This window comes from Molossus molossus, unplaced genomic scaffold (genome assembly GCF_014108415.1).
Source record: "Molossus molossus isolate mMolMol1 unplaced genomic scaffold, mMolMol1.p scaffold_m16_p_17, whole genome shotgun sequence".
NCBI lineage: Eukaryota > Metazoa > Chordata > Mammalia > Chiroptera > Molossidae > Molossus > Molossus molossus.
In genome coordinates, this window is record NW_023425352.1 from 56,329,565 (window position 1) to 56,352,411 (window position 22,847).

General features: G+C 45.2%; 1 protein-coding gene across 2 annotated transcripts in view; it reads left to right on the forward strand.

The window, feature by feature from the left end:
* Positions 1-311: 311 nt before the first annotated feature.
* Positions 312-22,847, forward strand: part of LRMDA (leucine rich melanocyte differentiation associated) — a 1,094,111-nt gene continuing 1,071,575 nt past the window's right edge. For both annotated transcript variants that reach the window (XM_036264919.1, XM_036264920.1), the window contains exons 1-2: positions 312-405; positions 7,724-7,824. In XM_036264919.1, coding sequence (XP_036120812.1) covers positions 376-405; positions 7,724-7,824 — 131 coding nt within the window. In that variant the 5' untranslated portion in view covers positions 312-375. The remainder of the gene's footprint in view (positions 406-7,723; positions 7,825-22,847) is intronic.

Below are 22,847 nucleotides of genomic sequence, written 5' to 3' on the forward strand. Positions count from 1 at the left end.
CTACCAACACGTGGAGTTTTAAGGACGCTATTCCTATTCCCCTGACCTCCTCGTGGGGCGATAGGGTCCTGGGAAGCCCGGGTGTCACGGGGAAGTTGCGCGATCACGCCATCCCGACGGGGCGCGGGGCACCGCGGGGCACCTGTCGCGGCGCTCAGGGTGCGGTTGCCGAGGCGCACCTGCGCTCCTGCGCACCTGCGCGAGCGCTGGGCCCAGCTGAGCCGAGGCCCCGAAGCGGGCCGGCGCCTCCGGCTTCCGCAGGGTCAGCTGACCGCCCAGTGCGGAACTGAAGTCGGCCCGCGCTGCCCGCAGCTACCACGTTCTGTGCTTCTCAGCGCTGCACTGGGGGTCGTGTGTTCGCCCCATCCCGTCGCCATGGCCGGGCTCGTGGTCAGTGGAACGCAAGTAAGTCTGTCAGGCCAGCCCCGCCCACGCTTGGGCACAGTTGGTCTGGGGAGGGGCTCCTGGAGGTTAAACAGGGCCCCCTGGCTCCACCTCTGGTCAGCAGGTGGGAAGTCTGTCCCGTGCCCAGGTCTGCCCTAGGTTGGTGAGAAGAGACCCTATTTGAGCTTGGTATACCCCTTAGCTGTGGAGTGGGGGGTGAGGGGGAAGACCACCCCAGGTTTCCCAGATCCCCTCCACCTCCCTGCGCCCCTAGCGCTCACTGACCAGGGCCAGCTGGATGGACTTCTCCATTAGGTATTGTGGTCAGTGACCACAGCCCACCAAAAAAGTTTTAATTTCTTTAATAATCAGAAGAAAAAAGAACTCTGTTCAAAGAAAAACTTTACTATATTCGTCTTTATACCAATGCAGTGGTAAAATACAGGCTTACCATTTTGGGGGCATTTACTGAGCTTCGCAGATGTTGTTTTCTATCAGCGTAAGGCTAGACTCTCCATTCGCAAACAAATTGTGACTGGCTTTATTGTGATACGTGCTTTATTGTGATGGTCCGGAACCCAATCTGTCATATTTCCTAGGTGTGCCTGTATACGTTTTAGTTTTGTTTTTTTGTTTTTGTTTTTTAAATAATGGAGGAAGAAGTCCAGGAAGGCAAAAGTGCCTCAGGCCCACCAAAGACAGTGAAATCAGGATGTATCCGGGCAGGCACTAGGTTGAGGGTCCACTGCAGACTGGCTCTGGCTCCTAACCACAGGGCCCCTTATCTAGGACCCCTCTCATTTTCTTATTTTGGCACTTAATTTCTTGACTACTATCTATGGGAAATATCGACACTCCAGTTTTAACCCTGGGTGATAGACAGCAGCTTCTCTTGCTTTCAGCCCTGTAGTGAAGCCTCAGGTGTTTTTAGTCATTGCTGGAGGGATGGGGCTAAACGACTCTGGGACCAGGTGACTTTTACTTGCTGGAAAAGTCAAGTCTCTCCTTTTAACCTCTGATTAAGCCAGCCCTCCCCTACTTCCCACCCTTCCCTGCACACCCTAGAGAAATCGTTCTAAGGTTTTGAAACTCTCCCCTTGCATTGCCTAAGGCAGGTAGTGTCAGGGACAATTAGATTTTGAGATTACTTTGGGCAAAAGGGAATGCTTTCCTCTTAGAGCTCAGAAGTGAGCAGGCCAGGGAGCTACCAGCCTGGTGGAGAGGTTAATAATGATGGTCTTACTGTCTCTGGTCTAGTCGTTCAGTTGGTTGGAGTTTCGGGCTCACCTCCCTGTCAGGGCATGTGCTGTTTCTCTCTCAACATTGATGTTTTTCTCTCTCTCCATTCCCCTCTCTAAAAATCAATTAAAACATATCCTTGGCCCTGGCCAGTTTGGCTCAGCGGTTAGAGCGTTCACCTGCGGTCCAGAGAGACCTGGGTTCGGTTCCCACTGGGGGCGCGTACCTTGGTTGCAGTTTGTCCCCGGCCCTGGTTGGTTCATGCGGGTGGCGGCCACTTGATGTGTTCCTTTCACATCGATGTTTCTCTCTCTCTCTTCCTGCTCTGAACAAAAAATGGAGAAATGTCCTTGGGTGAGGATAAAAACAAACAAACAAACAAACAAACAAACAAACAAACAAACAAACTTATAAAAACAGAAACATATCCTTGGGTGAGGATTTTTTAAAAAAAGGGTTTTATTTAGCTGGAAAAGGGAAAAGGGGCTTCTGGGAGTCAACATGAGGCCTGGAAGGAGAGGCTGGAGGAGAGGGCCTCCGCATTTCAGATCCAGCATTCTCTGGTAGCTTCTTCCAGCTTCATGGAGGACTTGACAATGGGGCTGACTTTCCTGTGCCTTCTTTTCTCTTCCCCCATTTCCCAAACTTGATTTTCTTTACCCTGCCTGCTTTTGGCCCTACCCAAACAGCCCAAGGGCAACCACTGAGGCATTTTTGAGCCAGTGGGGAGTGTTTTAAACAGAAGGACCTGCTGGGGCAGGAGCTGGGAAATGCCCCTGGGGCTTTAGTGCCCCAGGTCCTAAACTATCTTAAAGACCCTAACCCTGAGTGGCAGCCCCAAGGTTAGGGTCTTTTTAGCATTGTTCTCCTTGCTGTTTCTAATGACAGCCAGTATAGTACAGCACCTTAAATGTGTCACATGGTACTTCTCAAACTTTGGTAGATTCTTCAGGTACAGGGGGCAGGGACTTACCATGAATCCACAGTGTTAATATTGTTTTTATCACAACATTGCTTAAATATACACATATAAAGCCAGAAAAACTTTTCTAAGCTCATATTCTGAGTCCTATAAACTCCAAATAAAGCATGGTTTAAGTATACAAAAACCATAACACCGCCCTGGCCAGTTTGGCTCAGCGGTTAGAGCATTGGCCCGTGGACCAGAGAGACCTGGGTTTGGTTCTTGCTAAGGGTACGTACCTCGGTTGCAGTTTGTTCCCAACCCTAAGTGGTGTGGGTGGCAACAGTCGATCTGTCTTTCTCACATAGATGTTTCTGTCTCTTTCTTCCTCTTTCCCTCCTGCTCTATCTGAAAAACAAACAAACAAACAAAAAACCATACCACCAATAAAATTAAAATAACTTAATGAGATGGATGATACTGTTCTGCTGAAACTAAGTCATTGCTTTCAATTCCACTGTGGACTGACAGCTGTTGCCCTGGTTTTTAGAGTTCCATAGGCCTCAACACCAACACTTGGAGATGCAGTTCTCCCTCCACTTTCTCTGTAAAATCTTCTACTTAACATGGGTCTGCCTTCATTCTCTTGAATGCATCATCAAATTTAGCATAAAGTTCCCAACGTTTTTTCCCCACTAGTTTATGACAAAGTAGTGGCATTAGTACAGTGGCAAACACATGCAAACGTGGAATTTGGGCATTGAAATTTTGTGCCCAACAGACATCAGAATAACAAATCTCTTCTGTAGGGATATTGGTCCTGTAGGGATAACTGTCAAGTGGCCACTAGGTGCTGAGGACAGTGCTGTTTTAAAGATGTTATTTCATTTCTGTAATATAAGTAAAATGAGGATAATATGTGACTCAATGGGACTGTTTCAGGAGGATTGAATAGATAACAGCAAGGTGGTAGGCAGTTAATAAATTTTAGTTATTATATTATTTTTGACACCTCTGGAGGCAGTTAGTGTTTGACTAGTTTACAGAAGAGAAAACAGGCTCTTCTGTGACCTATCCAAGATAATACAACTAGTTAGTAGCAGCAGAGGGACTCAGACTCGTGACCAGGGCTATTTCTACTCGGACAGAACTTCCAGTAATGCAAATTTATTTATTTTTATTAATTTTTAAAATTTTATTTTCAATTACAGTTGACAATATGTACAGCGTAGTGGTTGGACAATTATATAATTTACAAAGATCACCTGATAATTCAAGTGCCCACCTGGTACCATAACATAGTTATTATAATATTGTTGACTACATTCCCTATGCTGAGCTTGACATCTTCATGACTATTCTGTAACTATCAATTTGTACTCCTAAATCTCTTCATCTTTTCCACCCATTTCCCCAAACCGCCCCTTCTGTCAACCATCAGTTTGTTCTCTGTATCTATGTCTGTTTCTGTTTTGTTTGTTCATTTATTTTGTTCTTTATAATCCACATATAAGTGGAATCATATGGTATTTGTCTTTTTCTGACTTTTTTCATTTACCATAATACCCTCTAGTTTCATCAAATGTTGGTGGGAATGTAAACTGGCACAGCAGCTATGGAAAATGGTATGGCGGTTCCTCAAAAAATTAAAAATGGAACTGCCTATGACCCACCAATTTCACCTCTGGGTATGTATCTGAAAAAACTCAAAACATCGAAAAGATACATGCACCACTATATTCATTGCAGTGTTATTTACAATGGCCACCATATGGAGCAACCCAAGTACCCATCAATAGACTAATGTATAAAAAAACCTGTGGTACATAATATAAAATGGAATATTACTTCCATAAAAAGAATGAAATCTTACCATTTGTAACAACATGAATGGACCGTTACTACAAATTTAAAATCAAGTATACCTCACCTCTGGCTGGGAACAGGTTTATAAAATCTTCTCTGTGTGACTATAGACAAACTCACCATTTCCAGAAATGTCCTGGGAGCCAGAACATCCCAACTACAGTTTGGTAATTTTCTGAAATCCCTTAGAGGGGTTGGGTGTGTATATGTGTGGGGATCCTGCTAAGACAATCTTGTTGTTCTGCTATTTCTCTTTCTAGGGGTCTTTAACTTGGTATGTTTTAATTTCTCTGATAATGGTGTCTCTTTATGCTATCATCTCACACAGGGTGGAAGTCTTGGAGTACAGATTATATAAGGTAGGCAAATTAAAAGTACAAAAGTTGGTTCCTCAGTTTAGTCTAAATCAAGACAATTAATGCGATGACTTATCATTTTAGATGTGCTCTTCTATGCCATTTAAGATTAATCTCTACATCTCTTCTCTTGTTTGCTGAAGAAACTAACAATTTTCGATCTGGTTCTTCTTGGCCCCGTATCTTACATTAGGTGAGCATGTGCTCCGAGAAGCTTCATGACATCCTGAGAGGTAGTGTCTTCTGCTAAGGATCACTTTTTTTGTTTTTTTATCCTTACTCGAGGACATTTTTGCATTTATCTTCAGTTAGAGCAGGAGTGGGGGGGAGGGGCAGAGAAACATCGATGTGAGAGAGACACACTGAGTGGCTGCCACCCATGTGACCACAACCGGGGTCAGGGACAAACTGCAACCAAGGTACTTGCCCTTAGTGGGAACTGAACCCGGACTGTCTGGTCCGCGGGCTGACGCTCTAACCACTGAGCAAAACCAGCCAGGGTGAGGATCACTTTTTAAACAGTTCTCTTCTTATAAGTATTGGTTGCATGTCTGGCAATGGCTGCTGCTGTTAAGCCTGTTCAGCTGATCTGAACCCTTCAACATGGTTGGTTGGTTGGTTGAACTCAGCATCTTTAAAAGCTTCCAGTTTACCACAAGGGTGGTCCTAACATGCAAATAGATTTTCCTATTAAACTTTGGAGACTTGATCTTTGTCTCTTGTAGAATGGGAACAAGTTGTGCTTCTTTGGTTTTTTGGGGATGTTGTGCTATTAAGACCATGTAATAAAACAAGCTGATGAAAGTCTTCTCAGACACATTGTGAATGATTTGAATGCTTCCTGATGATAACTCTCCATAGTGTTGCTGTTTTCTTTGAAGGGGAATCCTACTGCAGAAAAAGGGGAGCCAATAGCCACCTCTTTTCCTAGTGGCTGACCCTTGTCTGGGGTCTTCAACATGCTATCATGAGGTAGTTCTTGACCTTTTAGTTAGGAAGGCTCAATTTCAAGCCAAAACATATGATACCATTGGCATATGATACAATGTACCATTGGCAATTTGTTGATCAAGAAAATCCACATATGGGTTTGTAAGTACTCTATGGTCCCCAAGTTGGAAGTCTTTATTCCTGGTGCAGGATGTGGTCTGGGCCCTATCACTAAGAAGCTGTATAACACTGGACAGGCCTCTGGAGTCTTAGTTTCCCTGTATAAAACATGAGGGGTTTTGACAGACCAGGTCCCTACTAGATTTAGTCCTTGGTGAGTCTGAGGAAAGAGCTCAGTTTCTACATCTAGAGCTCAGCTGCTCTGCGGTGTATCTCAGAGGTCTCGAATGATGATAGTATGTACAAGACAGTGGTGCATGCCAGCGTGAATGGGATGGGTTTGGTGGTGAGCACCACGGGCCTGGGGGATCACTGTGAACTTATAATACAGAAGAGGCTGCTGACTGAGTGGACATCCGGAGGGAAATTGAAGTCCCTAGATTGATTGAGCTTTATATGCCTAGTCTCTCCTTGGTGCATGATTTCCATCTTGGCTTGGAAGCAGTAGTTAATTTATTATACAAGGAGTTCTGAAGAGAGATGAGTCCCATGTAGAAAGGGGAGAGCTTACTAGATTGAACTTTGAGCCCTTTTAGCCTGTATCTTCCTGATTCAAAATTATTTTATTGGAGTCAGCTATTTTTCTGTCCTTCTCTCCACTTTCTCTCCTCCAGGAGTGAAGTTACTGAAGGGGGGGTGGGGTTGTGAGATGACTTGAAACATTGAGGGTGCTAGGGTGAAGTGTGATTTGTGTTAGGCTGAGCCTTATGAAAGTGCTGTTTTTGTAGTTCTACAATGATTGAATATTAGTAATTCATATGCTTAAACCTAATATCTGAGATGGCTACCATATTCTTGTTTTTCATTAGGAATCATAACTCCCTGAGGAATCTCTTACTCACTCCAAGACACCCTTGTCTGTATGTGTAGAAGAATGTGGATTTGGGAGTGGAGTGGGGGGAAGGATCAAGGCTGTAGCTGTGTGATGGGCCAGAATTTCTACCTGGCAGTTCAGGGTAGAGTCCTTTAGGGCAGTATCATGTATCATGACTCACTGGCCCGCTCTGACCCACAGGCTTGTTTCATGGGTTTTGGAATGAGTTGTCAAACCTGCCCATGGGGTGCTGTCTGTAAAAACGGATTTTAAGAACTGGATGGTTGGAGTAGTGAGAAAGCCCTCTGACCTTGTCACAGTCAGAAGTTTTAGGATCAAATTTTAGTTAGGCCTCTTAATATTGGGCACAACAGTAGATTAATAATAATAAGTAAAATAATGCCTAGGGGGGCAGCTCTGCAAGGAGATGGTGTTGATTGCGAAAGTCTCCTTGGAGGAGGGGGACTTGGAAGCCCTGACCATTAGTCATTGCCCTGTTGCCTTTGAATCATCTTTGTTCAGAGTAAGGCAGACATTTAATACACAGTGGTAATAAGATGGGATTGGAGGTCTGGGAAGGTTTTCTTGTCCAACCTTATTTGCTCAGCATCCTGCAGGTTGAATGCTGGTAAATGCATCTGCTGTGTCCGTATGAGGTAATGTGCCTAACGGGGTATTTGGGAGGAGGGGGCAGCTGGTGGAAAGGCCCCTGAACAAGAGGCTGATAGCTACGATTATATCGCCGTGTTCTGGCATTGGGTATTTTTTCTGGACATCTGAATCTGGCCAATTTTAGTTCAATTTCCATTGTGCCGGGATTAGCCTTCATCATGCTAAGTATACTAGGAACGGGGGAGCTGTTGACAGAGTCCTTGGAGCCCCCAAAGCTAAGCTGATCTGATCAGAAAAACAGCCACAAATAGGGCATTTTTGTGGGTATGAGGAGCTCGCCTTTAAAGTTGTGGAAGCCATCATTGGATTAATGACTCGGCGGTGAGCAGCTGGGTGTTTTCCGTTTGCCATGTTGTTTCTGTTCCGTTTAATTTTCAGGTGTCCTACATTGGCCAGGACTGCAGAAAAATTCCGGAGCACCTCGGCAGGGACTGTGGACATTTCGCAAAGAGGCTTGATCTGAGCTTTAACCTTCTGAGGTATGTAACTTTCACAAGACACAGACCATGTCTGGGAGACCCAGGCCCCTTGGTAACAGCTTGCAGGTAAGTCACCCATCCTAGCTCTGCATAGGGTGCAGGGATCTAAGACCCATGGACTCACACCCCGTAGGTTTGACTCTACTTTGAATGATTCTTTCGGCCTCATTGTGCCATTGAAGAAGCGGTGAGCATGAGCATCATCCATCTCACGTGAGTTCCTAGGAGAGTTGCACTCTGTTATTTTCCTTTCTCACTGATATTCATGCAGACAAATTAGAATACTGTTGGAGGAATGATATGGAGTCAGAAAGACTGTTTTGGGTGTGTTCAGGAATGCTCTTCTGGACAATCCCATTTCCCAAAGATTTGCCAAATCACAGGATGGTGTGTGTGTGTATGTGTTTATATATATATATATATATTTTTTTTTTGCTTTTTCATGTATTGGAACCTTAAATATTTGGGATGATGATTTCTCCCAGATGGTATTTCAAAGTAATTCAAACACAATTGGCATGGAGTGGGTGGGAGGGAAAACTTGAACCACTGTTCCAGTCTTGGCAAAAGGTAAGCGTGATCTTCTATATCATTCCAATGGAGAATAGAGTTATTTAATTTCTTCCTAAAGGGTTTTCAATTGCAACTGGTTTGGGGGCAGGAAGTAGATGCTTAGAAAGCAGGTTTCAGTGGGATCAATGAGCAGGGGTCAGGGTGGTGGTTTTTCCTAGGGAGCTGGTCCAAGCTGGGCTTTTCCTCTGAGTGCTCTCTTGAGAACTGTGCTGTCCTCTGAATGGAACCACTGTCTTGGGGTGGAAGGATCGACGGAGCCCGAATTCCACCCCAGGGCTCAGGCACTTTCCTCCTTCCACACCTTGCAGTCTTTCTCTCTCGACTTCTGAGCCAGGACACTCAGGAATTAAGAATTTGCGAGAAGATGGACAAAGCTCAGGGCATTGAGGCGCCAGTGGGTAGAGGGGACTTTGAAGTTGAAGCTGAGCCAGCAGAGCTGCTTTGGATGGTCAGCAGGAGCACATGGCCATGCTGAGAGCCTCCTCTCCAGGGAAGGGGTGTCTAGAGGGTTATGTAAAGAGTGGGTACTGTGTGTGTTCTTGCCTTGACTCCCAAAGAGTCTGTATGCTTCTGGGGAGATGTGGAACCCGAAAAGTTCAAAGTAATGCATAGTGATGAGAGGAGGGCAAACAAATCTGACTCCTAAGAAATTGACAATGGTTTTTGGTCCCAATGCCCAAGGAATACTCTGGTACATAGCCTGGACTGGACCATGCCTTTCCACGTGTGCTCGTAAAACAGCTCCCTAGCATGGACTCGGGAAATGGGTTCTTTTGCTGGGGTGTCTGAAGGAGTTCTTGCTGTGTGACTGGCCTCTAGGGGCTCAGGCTGTGGCTGCTTTACTGCTGAGAACCCGGATGTGGGTTTCAGGAGGCTGGGCCCCACGAAGGAGTGTGTCAGCGGACACATGTCATGGGACTGGGCTGTCAGGTCTGAGAAAACAGACGTCTTTGTCGCACGCAGGGGCCCTGTCCTCCTTTGGCAGAGAAGGTGGAACCCTGGGAGGGGTGGGGTGTGTATGTGGGTGCTGAAGGGATTGGTGGTGAGGAGGAGCTCTTGGCTCTGAGGGGCTGGATCTAAAAGGATTTTTCAGAGGAAATGATGGGTCCTGGAGGGAGGAGAATTTAGTAAGAGGATGACCAGTAAAATGGATTTAGAGGGAGAGGAGTTATAATTTTTATTTTTAGAGGAGAGACATTTCCATAGTGTTGAGTTCGAGGAGCTTATCATATCTGGTCAGGAGCCCATTTGTGTCGGTGTTGTGGTCAGTATGTGAACTGCACACTAGGTTCGGGCTGGGCTGGGGCAGAAATAAGCAAAGGAAGAGCGAGGTCGAAGGTTCAGGAAGGGTTCACATTAGGACTTGGTTACACTGCAGCGAGTTACAGACCGGAATGGAGAAAAGCAATCCTGACCTGAGTGGGTATGATTGAGATTGGACAATCTTAGCCTGGCCGGTGTGGCTCAGTGGATTGAGTGTCGTCCTATAGACTGAGACATTCTGTTGGATTCCTGGTCAGGACACATGCCCGGGTTGTGAGCTTGATCCCTAGTAGGGGGCGTGTAGGAGGCAACCGATAGATGTTTCTCTCTCACATCTATGTTTCCATCTCTCTCTCCAAAAATATCAATAAAAAATATTTTAAAAAAAGAAGAGATTGGATCATCTTTGACCGGCTTATTTACCTAATGGTGAGGTGGGGCGGGGGTGGCTAAGGGAGGTGGCACTATTTCTTTTGGGTGTCAGAGGAAGATGTGAACATTTTAGGCACTGGTGTCTATCTTTGCCTTTAGCTGGATTGAAATGAAAGATGTTTTAGATGCTTAGCTAATTCTTCTTTTAAAAAAGTGGAGGAGGAAGAGAATGTGGAGAAGGAAAGAGAAAGAAGATCATCAACTTATGTTCTAAGTAAGTGGGTAGCTAACAAAGGAGCCAAGCCCACCTGTCTGCATGGATCATCATAGCCACACGAAATATTGTGAATTTCCATCCCACATTCTGTAAAACCTTTCTCCCTACTCCCCTTTACTGTTTCCACAGGACTTGGGGAGCATATGTCTTGGTCAGTTTGCCCTGCACCCAGATTCACCACCGCTCCCTGCTCCAGCCATGTCTCTGTTCTGTTTCTGCTGTTCTCCCGCTTGGCAGCTTGTCTGGCCCCACTCAGGACACTCCCTTCATTTCTCCAAAGCCCAACACAATATTACTATGTTTTACAGACTTTTATTGACAGCTGGAGGTGTACTGGGGAGGGGAGAGGTGGTAATTGTAGCACACGGCAGTAGACAACTTGGGGATGGCATTGCTCCTTGAAATCCCTGGCCCATGCCTCTCATTAAGGTCAGGCTTCCTGCATGTGACCAGGGGCCTCTCTCTCCCAGCCCCTTTCTCTCCTTTCCATGTCACTTACCCTCTTCCCAGAGCTGTCCTCAGAAACTCAAAATTCTTCTCATTTTGTTATGTACAGAAAAATTGCCTCCCTCCCTCTTTTAGAACATCTCTGTGGATTTTCTGCCTTCTGTTAGGGTACTGCCTTAAACAGACCAATGCCCCCACTATGAATTTGGTACTCCTATAGACTGTAAAATCAGCTGCAGTCCGTTTGTATTTTAGGCCACAATTTGTTTTTAGGCAAGGAGTTCTGTTTACTCATTTTAGAATAGTTAATATATGTGCATGGCACAGCTTCACATGGAAAGAAAGCCTCCTTTGCCCTTATGTCCTTTAGCCTCCCAGTTCTCCTCTGCATCATTCACTTTTGTTATAGCCGTCCAGAGATACTCCGTGCATATACTAACGCGTGAATTTCTTTTTGTGTAGCCACATTTGTATTACTTCTTGTCAAGATGTTAGTTAAAAGGGGGAGGTACCAGGCTTCAGTTAACCACTGACATTAGGAACATCCTTTTCTATTGTCTTACCATCATTATTATTAATCTCAAGTATGAAAGTGATGGTTCTGCTGATTCTTTCTATGGCCACCTATTTGTGCTAGAGGGAAGGGTAGTTATGGATTTATAAGCTCTGAACTTTTAAGTCACTATATATTTTTTCTTCCCATTACATTTCAGTCTTCTCTCTGCATTAACCATCATGAGTCCTCCTCTCCATCTTTTGAGTTGTCTGATATTAAACTGGTTGCGTCTCCATGCAGAAGGCCATGCAAATTCAGGCTGTCTTGTTTCTATGACTCTGTCCTGGAGAATGAACGTCACTGGAACTGGTGTGTGCCCTGTCGGTTTGAAAAGGGAAGCAAGGCAATAAGTCCAAATAAAATTTCTAGCTCCTTTAAGAGATTCAGAACATTCCTCTTTCCACCCTTTCATCCCAGATCTCATTCTTCATGGACATGATTCTTAGGGGCAGGGTCCTGCCATCCACCCTGGAATGGGGATAGAAAGTTCAGGGAGCTAATCAGGTAACAGCTGATAGCAGGTAACAGCTGATAGTAGTATAGCCCCTTGGACTTGAATGCATTAATGATCACGAGTCTAATGTCTACATCGGCATAAAATTGTACTTTAGATCTTATTTTTGAATATTTTTTCTTATAATAAGGACAACAACGATCAATATAGAAATCTTAGAAAGCCCAGCTGGTGTAGCTCAGTGGTTGAGCATCATCCCATGCACCAAGAGGTCACTGGTTTGATTCCCGGTCAGGGCACATGCCCAGGTTGTGGGCCAAATCCCTGGGGGTGGGGAGGACCCTGCAGGAGGCGGCCAATTGTTGTTCTTTCTCATCTATGTTTCTCTTGCTCCCTCTCCTTTCCTCTCTCTCTAAAATAAATAAAGAAAAAAAATTAAAAAGAAAAAGAATTTTTGGAAAATGCAGAAGGGTATGAAAAAAACCTCTCAAATCACTGATAGCCTTAACAACCCAGGAATCCCTATGGTTAACATTTGTCTTTATTAATGCCAAATATCTTAAAAATGATGCTCTTGCTTACATTGTGTTGGAAGCATTTCCCCATCTCAAATACTGCATTATGTTTTAATAGTTCCTTATTTTTCAGTGTTGGACATTTAGATTGTTCCCAGGGTTTTTACTGTTATAAATATCTCTCATAAGTTATCTTTGTAATACTGACTGATGAATATGTTTCTGATTAGGTGTTTGGGACATTTTCCTAGAGACAGAATTGTCAGAGGGCTTTGATACAGATGTCAGATTGCCCTCAAGAGAGGTTATACCAGTTTCTGCTACCAAGAATATTTGAATATTCATTGTTCTAAGTTTTTCCTTGAGCTTGTTTTTGAAGTTTTCACATTTTACTTTGCTGATCAATAAAGAGATCCTCAGTTTTAGCCAGTGTTGGTTCCTTGTTCTGCTCAAGGCAAAGAGAGGTTATTGAGTTGTTCCAGCTTCAGCTTTCCTTACCCCGTGGCTGGGAAAGGGCAGAGTTCTCCCTGGTAGCCCTGAGTGGTTTGGGTGGGTTGCCTGATGAGCTTGTTGAACACACAGGGCAGAGCAGGGTTCCCCAGGAAAACAGTGATAAATATGCCTGTGTCAATCTGGCAATAAAATTGAGAGGTTTTAATTGATCTCTGGCAACAGGAAACTCACATCTTAAAATTTAAATTTGCAGACACATCACTCTGATAAATACATTGAATGGGGGAATTGCTTAAGAGAAATTGCTTAGATGCGAGCTTCCTTGGCTCTGGCCAGGATGGAAGTGAAAGATCAGGGAATTTGGGAACCTCCAGTAAAGATGGAGGCTTTGTCCTCTCCCGCAGGCAGTGAGGCAGACATGTGGTGCACTGTCAAAGCTTCTAGGACATACACGCCAACATTTCTATTTCTCTTATGAACTACTATATAAAACTTGGCCTGTTGACTTGCTGCTCAGTTGGGAAAATGGGCAGTGGAATTGAAAGGAACTGAGTCTTTGGGGTTAGACCACCTGGCTTGAAACCCTGCTTATGTCACTCACAGTGATTTAACCAGCCTTAAGCTAATTGCAGAAACGTTGAGTGTAACTGCATGTAAAGTGCCTAACAGGTTACCTGGTATATCACAGGTCTTCAGTAAGCTTAAACATGTTGTTAGTGAGGCTAAGAGTCCAGGCTTGATCCTCCACAGGGACCATTTCTCTGGTGGTTATTTGGGGTTCCTCACAAACATTCAGAATGTCCTCTCCTTCAGTACATGGTATGTTTCCACATCTTTGAACCCTTTGGTGTGACCAATGTGCAGAAACTTACAGAGCTGGTGCAAATTTGCCTCTTTCTCTTCTACCCGTTACTATCATTAGTCTTGGGTTCTGACATAAATGAGCAGTTCCCTTGCTGATATATGTTGGATGTTGACTGTAAGTGAGAAACCTGTGCTATAAGACTTTAGGATATTTGTTAATGATGAATAACCTGGCCCATACTAACTGATAGAAATACCTTAGTTCTTCAAATGTCTGACATTTCATAGGCTAAACCCACTCGTCTCATACATACTTTTCATCCCTGCCAGCTAGGAGCATACATTTATGTTACATTGGGAATAGGTGAAAACATTTCCTACCCAGACTCTTGGGAGAGCAGCTCAAAGGGCATGTTCTGTTGGCATTGGGTCTTCATCAACTCATTTCTTTGCAGTCAGGGGCCTTGTTTTCTTTTCTTTTCTTTTTTTTTTTTTTTTATCCTCACCCGAGGATATTTTTCCATTTTTTGTACAGATAGGGAGGGAGAGAGAGGAAGGGAGAGAGAGAGAGAAACATCGACGTGAAGGGACACATCGAGTGGCTGCCACCCGCACGACCAACCAGGGCTGGGGACAAACTGCAACCGAAGTACGTGCCCTTAGCGGGAACCGAACCCAGGTCTCTCCGGACCGCAGGCCGACGCTCTAACCGCTGAGCCAAACCGGCCAGGGCCAGGGGCCTTGTTTTCAAGACCCAAATGCAGTGGTCTTTTGGGGAACATGCTGATATTGGAGTTGGGGTGGCCACCAAACTCATGATAGTAAGCATCAAGAGAGGAAGAGATGATGATAGAAAAAGATAGGCTTTAGAAGGATAAACTATTTTAGTGAATTTTCAAAATATTTTTAGTGAATTTTCAAAATACACTGATGAATTCCAAGGAGGCAAGCAAGGTGTATTTTGGAAACCATGTTCTCTGTAAGCTGGGCAATGTTAAAAAAAAGCATCCTTTTAGTTCCAGGAATATAATTGGCAATTCTAGTGTCTCCAGCTACTAACACAGAACATACAATAAAAAGGTGAGGTTCCACATGACTTGGCAGGTAATATTTAATGTCGAGCAGCAACACTTTGTATTTCTGTACTTCCAACACTTCTGGAGTGACTTCCATGACTAAAACTACCAAAAACAGCTTGCGGGAGGGAAGGAGGGAAGATCACTAAGGGAGCAGGTTTATGTTGCATCCCCCTCCTCCCCAAGTGTCCTGCTTTCCTGGATTTCCATCTTTGGGCCAGAGAAAATGGGGTATTGAGCCACTGTAGATAAGACTGAGCTGGGAAAGTGGTGGACAACGGGAGAGAGTTGTCTAAGGGGCTATATTGAAGTTCAGCTTTCTCATAGGTGATGGTTCCTATAATGTGCATTGTGATTTAGAAAGTGCTTTTGTAAACATTGTCTCCTTATTTCCTATAGTGTTTGCCACTAGGGTAAGAAATTCCTAGACTTTTTAGTAAAGCCTTTTATTTCCCTTTTCATTCATTTTACTCCCCCAGTATCTTGGGCCTCACTATTCCATCTTCTTCCTCTGCCCTGCTCTCCATCCTGGGGACATCACGGTGCAGGTAGACGATGCTGTCCTCTGTGTTATCAGGGTGGCTGTTGGGAGCCCTGGTGATTTGGGGAGAGGTGAAGGGGGGCCTGGTGAGCTTAACCCTTTCAGATTTTCTAGAACACTGGCCGTCCAGGTTCTCAACCATGAAGTTCAGTCACAATGATGGGGATAGGGGTCCTACTAGCATTTAGTGGGTGAGCTGGGGATGCAAAATGTCTTGCAGGGCACAGCACAACCTTGGACAAAAAGTTTCTTCTTCCCCATGCCAGCTGCTCTCTGTTGAGGAAAACCTCTGAGCTCTGGGAGAGCTTTGCAGAGTGGCTCTGAGTTTCACAGTAAAGCAGCTTTGCAATGAGTCCTTACAGACGACTGGCTGTGCTCTCCAATGGGGTCCAGGGGCACTGGACAAACAGGCGGTATCAGTCATGTTTGTCTTGCTAATGGATAACCAGTATTATGGAGCACACTTACTATATGCCAAGGCTGGGCAGAACGCTTACCGTGTGTTATTTCATTCAGTCCTCCCAACACTTTGACAATGGGACTATTATTACTCACATTTTACAGATGAAGAAACTGAGGCCTAAACAGTTGCTTTAGACATTTGACCTAGACTGCCCTGATGGTTAAATGGGAGAGCTGAGATTAAATGTCTCCCTCCTCCCCCATGGTCTGATTTTAGTTTTACTTCAAACTGTTCCTCAAAGTAGAAATCATTGCTTTCTTCCTGTGAGAAGATGGATGGCCATTTGCAAGCCTATATTTCTCTGGGGGGAAGGGGTTTACTTTTTCCTTTTACATTCATGAGCCTGTGGAAGTCACTGTAGCAGGATCACAAAAGATCCTGCAGCTCCAAGTCGGGGGCCTTGAAGTTCTGTTGCATTTCTTCCTCTCTCCTGTTTTTCTAAAACCTTGATTTTGAAAGTTTGGGTTGAGCAGGACCGGCTTGGAGGAGGGTGTTCCCAGGGAACTCATCCTCTTCTGTCACTCCTTGGGCTGTGAGGCAGGGCTCAGCTGAAGGTCATTGCCAAGGGAAGAAAAGGCTCAGCTGTGCTGTGGCCAGCTTGCTTGCGGTCCTGGTCTTGAGACAGGGAACCCTGGATGGATTACTGAATGCGTGAGTTTTGAGTCTGGAGGGAATAAGAGGTGGGGGGTGTGTGTTCATACTTGCATGTGTACTCACTCGCGTGCACACACCCACCATCTGAAAAGCCTTTTTCCTCTCGTCTCCTCAGGGACAGCAGTGTTGGCGATTTCAGCTGTTCCCTGCTCCTTTATGATGAAAGGGGAGCGATTATGCTTTTTGCTGGTGTCTGTGTTTAATTGCAGGATGTAATAACTACAAATTCTCCCTGGCCGAGACTTTCTTAATAAAAGGTCTCTTCTATCCCAGCTGCTTTCTTTTCTCCTGTGTACCCCCACCCCGTCACTGCCATAGCGCAAGGTCACAGGTTTTAAACGAGGGAGAGGCACACACACATGTTCATGTTTCGTTTAGAGTTTATATTAAAAAAAGACACCTCCTTCTCCAGGCCCATCATTATGGAGATCAGCTATGTGCACCCCACCTTTGCACCACATCCCCTTAGTTCCTCTCTGAGTTTATACAGAACCCAATTTTTCAGTCTCCTGGGCGTCTGCTTTTTCTCTGGTTCTGAAGAAATAAGAGACAGGTAGAGCAGGGAAGACCAACAAAAGAGGTTTAAAAAAATCCCCAAACCTTTCTTGAGATAAAGCAAGACTTATTAAAAACAATTGGAGGGGAGGGTAAGAGAAGGGGGTGTACACCCCACGTGGGCGCGTTTTCTGCAGCTGGAGGAGTGTTTTAACAGAAGGCACCATTGTTAAAACTTTTTTTCCTTGATGGATTTATTTTTAAGGTAGAGAAATATTTTCCCCATAATTGGGTAACTCTTAATAGTAGCAATTGCATATTTATCAGTGTGAGGGGCTGTTATTAATGTAACTGTCAGGCCCAAACACATTTCTGCATTAAATCCATTTAGTATGTGCATTATTCGGGCTGGAATGTCACCGGGACATCAAAGCCCTGTAGGCATGGAGCGCTCAGTGCCCTGCTGTGGCTGCCGAACAGGCCCTTGATCAATAAATGTAACATGTTAATGCAGAACAAATAGAATAAAAGATTTCTCTGACAAGACATGAAAAATCACCTTGTGGCAGCTGGCATGTGATGCCGTTTCTGGGAGACACTAGCAAAGTTGATCTGACAAGTAAAGAGGAGAGATGATGGTTGTAAGGTGCTTTTGTTTCAAACTTCTTTCTTGACCTGTCAGGTTTTGAAGGCGCCTCAATGGCTCTTTTTTGTCATGTGAAAATTGTAGTCTTAGGTAGTTATGAAGCAGTTATCTCTTCTCAAATTGTGAATGCTGCTGTTTAATTGATTCACTTAGCATTTGAAACTGTCACGCATTAATAATTACGAAATCCTGTAGATACTGCGCTAGTGTGTCATACTTAAATGTGTAGTTATCGGAAAATTAATATCCTTAATGAACCGGTGCTTTCAAACTAACATTGCATGAAATCTCTTTTGCCCTTTCATTTGCTGAAGCCACATCCGCCAGTCTGCTGAGAATCACCTCTCAACAGTTTGCTTTCTTGATGCCCGACAAATGCCAGCTTTGCTGTGGGTACATCGCGTGCTCAATGACAATAAATATAGTAATTATGCTGGAGTTAGTAATTAACATAATTGTAGTCAATTACGACAAATACAGTGCAGAGCTAAATAAATGAGAGGGGAGAAATTAGCAAGCTAATTGATTTATCTTTACTTGGCTTTCTATTGTAACTGGCAGGGCTGTTTTTCTCTGGGTGGGGAGAGGAGGGGAAAAATCCCCACAAGGATTGTTTACAAATAACTGATTTTGTTTTGAAGTTGCTTTGTCTTTTGACTTACTAATCATCATCCCCCCCCCCCTTCTCTCTGCTTACAAGGAGAAAAAGAAAGAAAAAATTTAAATGCCAAGGGGACATTTTTGTTAATTCAGCTACATCAAGCTGAAGGCAGCAGCCAAGGAGGGCAGGCTGTAGTTTTTGCTAAGGCTTGAGGAGTTACAATTTGTTCTTCTCAGCTATTTCTCTGCTAAAAGAAAGGTGTGTGTGTGTGTGTGTGTGTGTGTGTGTGTGCATTCCAAGTCTCCATCAGAGAGGTGGTGCTTTGCCGAACAGTACATTTGGGGTTATACGTGTACACTAATTCGCTCAGTTCTATGCCGCTGGCTTGGTGTAAGCAGTGGGCATCTTGACTTGGTTCAGCCCCACTTGGTCTTGTTCCACCTTCGTCCCTGAGTCCCCAAGGAGAAGGTGCAGGAAAGGAGCAGCAGTGTTGCTGGAGAGGACAGGGAGGGGCCCCAGGGGGGACTCCTGCCCACTTTCTCCACTTTCCCTCCTTTGCCACGTTTCAGGGTTCCCCAGGGTCCTGGGCCGGCACACTCCTGAGGCTTCCTGGGAAAGTTTTGCTGGGGTCGCGGTGCCCATTTGTTTCCAGCGGGTGTGCTCTGTGCTGCCTGGAGCCCTGGAAGGATGTTTTTGGTGCATCTCTGTTCTGTTCACCCCTTTCAGCGTGACTGCCGTTCATGCCACGGAGGGAGAGCACGTGTGTTTGGTGGCCTGGGGCTCACCACCGCCCTGTTTCTTCTCACAACTCTGAGAAACAGCATCTACAAAAATTTGCCTCTTGACATAGGATAGGGCCTAGTGGACAGAGCTTTTATAAGGTGGGAGTGCTTAAAATCTTACCCTGGTGTCACCCAGGGTTAAAATTCAGTGCTTTTAAGAATATCCATGTTAGGAAACTGAACATTTGTTTCAAAGCTTTTCATTTAGCTCTGCTTCCTGAAGATTCTGCTGTGTAAGGTGTTTCTAGTCTGACACGAAGGCCCTACTTCTACATAGATGGCACATATAATCACGCGTGACTTCCTGTGGAATTCAGTTTTTTAGCTGCATTAAGATGCTGCCTTGTATTTTAAAACACTGAGATGTACTCGGACACTGCTTAGTGTGGTCATTCTTCATGTGCACTTCATTTGGAAATCAATTTCTGGTATGAAATATTTATATACAAGGAATCACTTAAATAATTTAGTGTTTGCAGGCATAATGGCTTTCTGATGAAGTCTCAAATTATTTTAGTAAATGTGTGGAACTTCTGAGCGGAAAAGACTTTCATCGTTGGAAGGGGAAAATCACACCTGGAATGTCAGCCTGCTTAGTTTGATGTGGGTCAGAGAGAAACTGGGTGATTCCTAGGCGGGGCTTTGTTTACGGAGGAGACACATTCTGCATCCCCAGAGAGGGCATTCTTCTGTGAGAGACGGATAGAATGTGTGAAGAAAAACCCTTTGCTGTTGACCATTGTCAAAGTGTGGCATTTGTAGCAGTTTTGTTGCTGTCTGTGGTCTGCTCAGCTGTTGGGTTTATACTCTATTTTCTCCTGAATGGCGCACAGATGTGAGTGGAGAAGAACATAGGAAGCTGGCAAAAGGAACCTCTTTTCATTTTTTTAATTTTAAAATTAAAGTTGCCTTAATTAGAGCTAGCTTTGTTCTGTCCCCCAACTGCTAAAGAAATAACAGCTCCAGGGATAATTTCCATGTATTCTTTTCAAATAAAATGCTGTTTTTGCAAAGGCACCCCTTTTCCAAGACTCTGTTCTGTTTTACTGAGACACATGCTCCTCTAGATGTTCAAAACTGCGAGTTTGGAGGTGCTTTATTCCTTAGAAATTCTAGCGATTTTTCTTTTCTACTGAATTGCGCTTGTGGGTTGGTGGAGCAGAGAGAGGGGATGGAGTTAAAAGCTTTTTGCTCTTTTCATCCTGAGAAGTTGGACGCATGGACATTTGCCCACTTGCAGTCAGTCTTGAGGGGGTACATTGGAATTGCCTGGTGGGGTGTTAATTTTATTTCAGGGACTTATTTTTCAGAATAGAGTCCCTGTCCCTTCTACATTTATCAGTGTGGGAACCTGATTCCTTGGGGTTCACACCTCCTCAGGGCAGCAGTGATCAGGACCCCGAGGGTGAGCTTGGGAGGGAAGTCTGTCTTCATCTGTGCTGAGGGTTGAATTGTGGGTCTGTCCTGGCTGCTCTTGTGAACTCCTCTCGATGCCTGAGCTGGACGAACATCCCAGAAAGCTAACCATCTTCCAGCTGTAATTGGACACAGCAAACCAATTCCCTAATTCTGCTCTTGGAGGCTGGGCTCTGGTAAGAAAAATCAACCTGACCTGGGGTATAGAAAACGGAGCCTGGCAGTGACTCCTGAAGAGCATTTTGTCTAGTGTCATGCCCCTGAGGAGTCCTGTATTTGCCCCAGCCCTTGACATGATGCCCTGGAACATTGACTGTCGGGGTAAAATTAACCAGACAGTTTAGTTTTTCTTTTTTTTTTATCCTCACCTGAGGACTTTTTTGCATTTATCCTCAGAGCAGAAGGGAGAGAGCAAGGAAGAGAGAGAGAAACATCGACGTGAGAGAGGCACATCGAGTGATCACCACCCACACGACCCCAACTGGGGCTGGGGACAAATTGCTACCAAGGTACGTGTCCTTAGCGGGAACCGAACCCGGACTCATGGTCCGCGGGCAGACACTCTAACTGCTGAGCCAAACCAGCCAGGGCCAGTTTAGTTTTTCTTAACTTCTTTTTAGCTGGTGGGTGGAAGTCAGGCCTCCTTATATTTTGGAGGATGCCAGCCAGGTTACAGCGGTCTTTCTAGCTGCTGTGTACAACTGGATTCCTTCATGGATGGAACTCTGGGCCAGCTGGTCTTCAAGGCTTTTTAATAGCTCATACAGCCATGATGATAGATCGTCATTCGGCTGAGTGGACAGTGGGGACTGCTCAGGTAGCATGGTTCCCCAAAGCTGCCTGGAGATGCCCTTAAAGGCTGAGGCTTGGATTACTGTTCTTCGTAGGTATGTGGATATTCAGTGCATGCTGAGTTCTCCAGCACCTGGAGTTCATAGATGTGAGACTCCCCCTTGAAAAAGCTCACATGCTTAGTGAGGAGGATGAGACTAATGCAGGTACAATTGTTAGAGAACAATACAGGGCCATTGTCAAATTCTGCCAGTGGACTTGGAGAACTTGCAATTATTGCCTATCGGGAGCATAGTTACTACATCCACTGTCTGGAGAGCTGATTCTCTTTGGGTTCGTGGTCAGCTGCAGGAGCCACGTGTGGAGAGCAAGGGTCCTAGTCAGGCAGAGCAGGCGACTTGCCCCAGGAGAGCCCTTGGGGTGGCCTTAGACAGGTGTCTCAAGATACCCACAGGACAAAACAGTTAAGTGCCAGGAGCATACTATTGACCAGGAAGGTCTCAGGCAGGAGGACTTCGTACATGAAAAGACTGGACTTGGGCTACGCCTTGAAGAGAGCAGTTTGCTACCCTGCTCTCAAGATTTCAGGGCAGCATAAAGAGCTTGTACAATGTCAGGGCTTTGGACCCAGGCTTGTGCTGGGTGGAGATGGTGAGACCCTGGTCTGTGTTCCCTCAGGAGTTTGTGGGAGTCCAGGAAGAGAGACACTGGAGAGTGGGGTAAGCTCCTTCCCATGCTTGCAGACATCAAGCCCTGTGCTGTGCAGATGGGGTGGTTCTGGCAGAGAGCGATGGATGGGGAGGAAAGCTGGTCAGGCACGAGTCTTTTGGGGAAGTTAATCAAGTTAGGACTTGGGTGTGGGTTCTCCCTTCAAACCTTTACCCTGGAGTGACAGGCATGTGCGGGAAGACAAGCCACCTCCGGTTGGTGGAGGGCAGCTGTTCCCAGGCTGAGCGGGGCCTGAGTGTTGGCCCTGACGCAGATATATGGCAATTATGCTGTTAGAGGGTCATAGTTAATGCAGTTCTCCAATGACTCCTGCCACTAGCATGCTGTGCCGCTTAGCACCCAGCAAGCTCTTGTTGCCTGGCCCTGGGCTCACTCAGAAGGGGCGGAACCAAAGTTTGAAAATTCATCTTTTAGAAATTGCATGTATTATGGTTCTTCCATGCCGTGCCGTAGTGTTTCTGCAAGGCTGGCACTGGGGGGGGTGCGCTCTCCCCCAGGGGATTTTGCATGTTGGGGCCTTTGCAATAACTCTGCCTCCGAGTGCAATGTCAGCTTTTCCAGGATGGGAGAAGGGCTCTTTCTGTTGTGCCCAGGGCAGAGTGGTACACGTGGTAGGTGCCCCTCTAATTTTGGACTTTCTCACTTGCTAAAATGGATGTTTAATAACATGATAATAGCTTACTTTGAAAGCTGTAGTAGTAGTGGTCACTACCATTTATCCATCACCCTCACCCCTGCCCCATTCCATTACCTTCTTAAGTCCTTATGGCAAACTCGGTGGTATTCACAGCTTGCCGAGGTTGGTGACTTTCCCAAGGGCACACAACTGGTCAGTGAGGGGCCGAGATCTACGTGCAGTTTTGCCTAATCATAGAGCCTATGTACATGCTTAGCTCCCATACCATCTTGTATTCCATTAAGTTTCCCCCAATTCTAATTCATTGTTGTCCCTAAGACTTTTACCTGATAAACTAATGTGGATTGATAACTAAGTGGTAGAGAAGAGGACATTTTTGTTTTCTAGGCCCATGAAAAGAGGACCCCCTCCCCACCTTCAAGGCTGTTGCTGTTTTGTTTCCTTCCTAAACTTATATTTGACCTCATCATTTTTCAG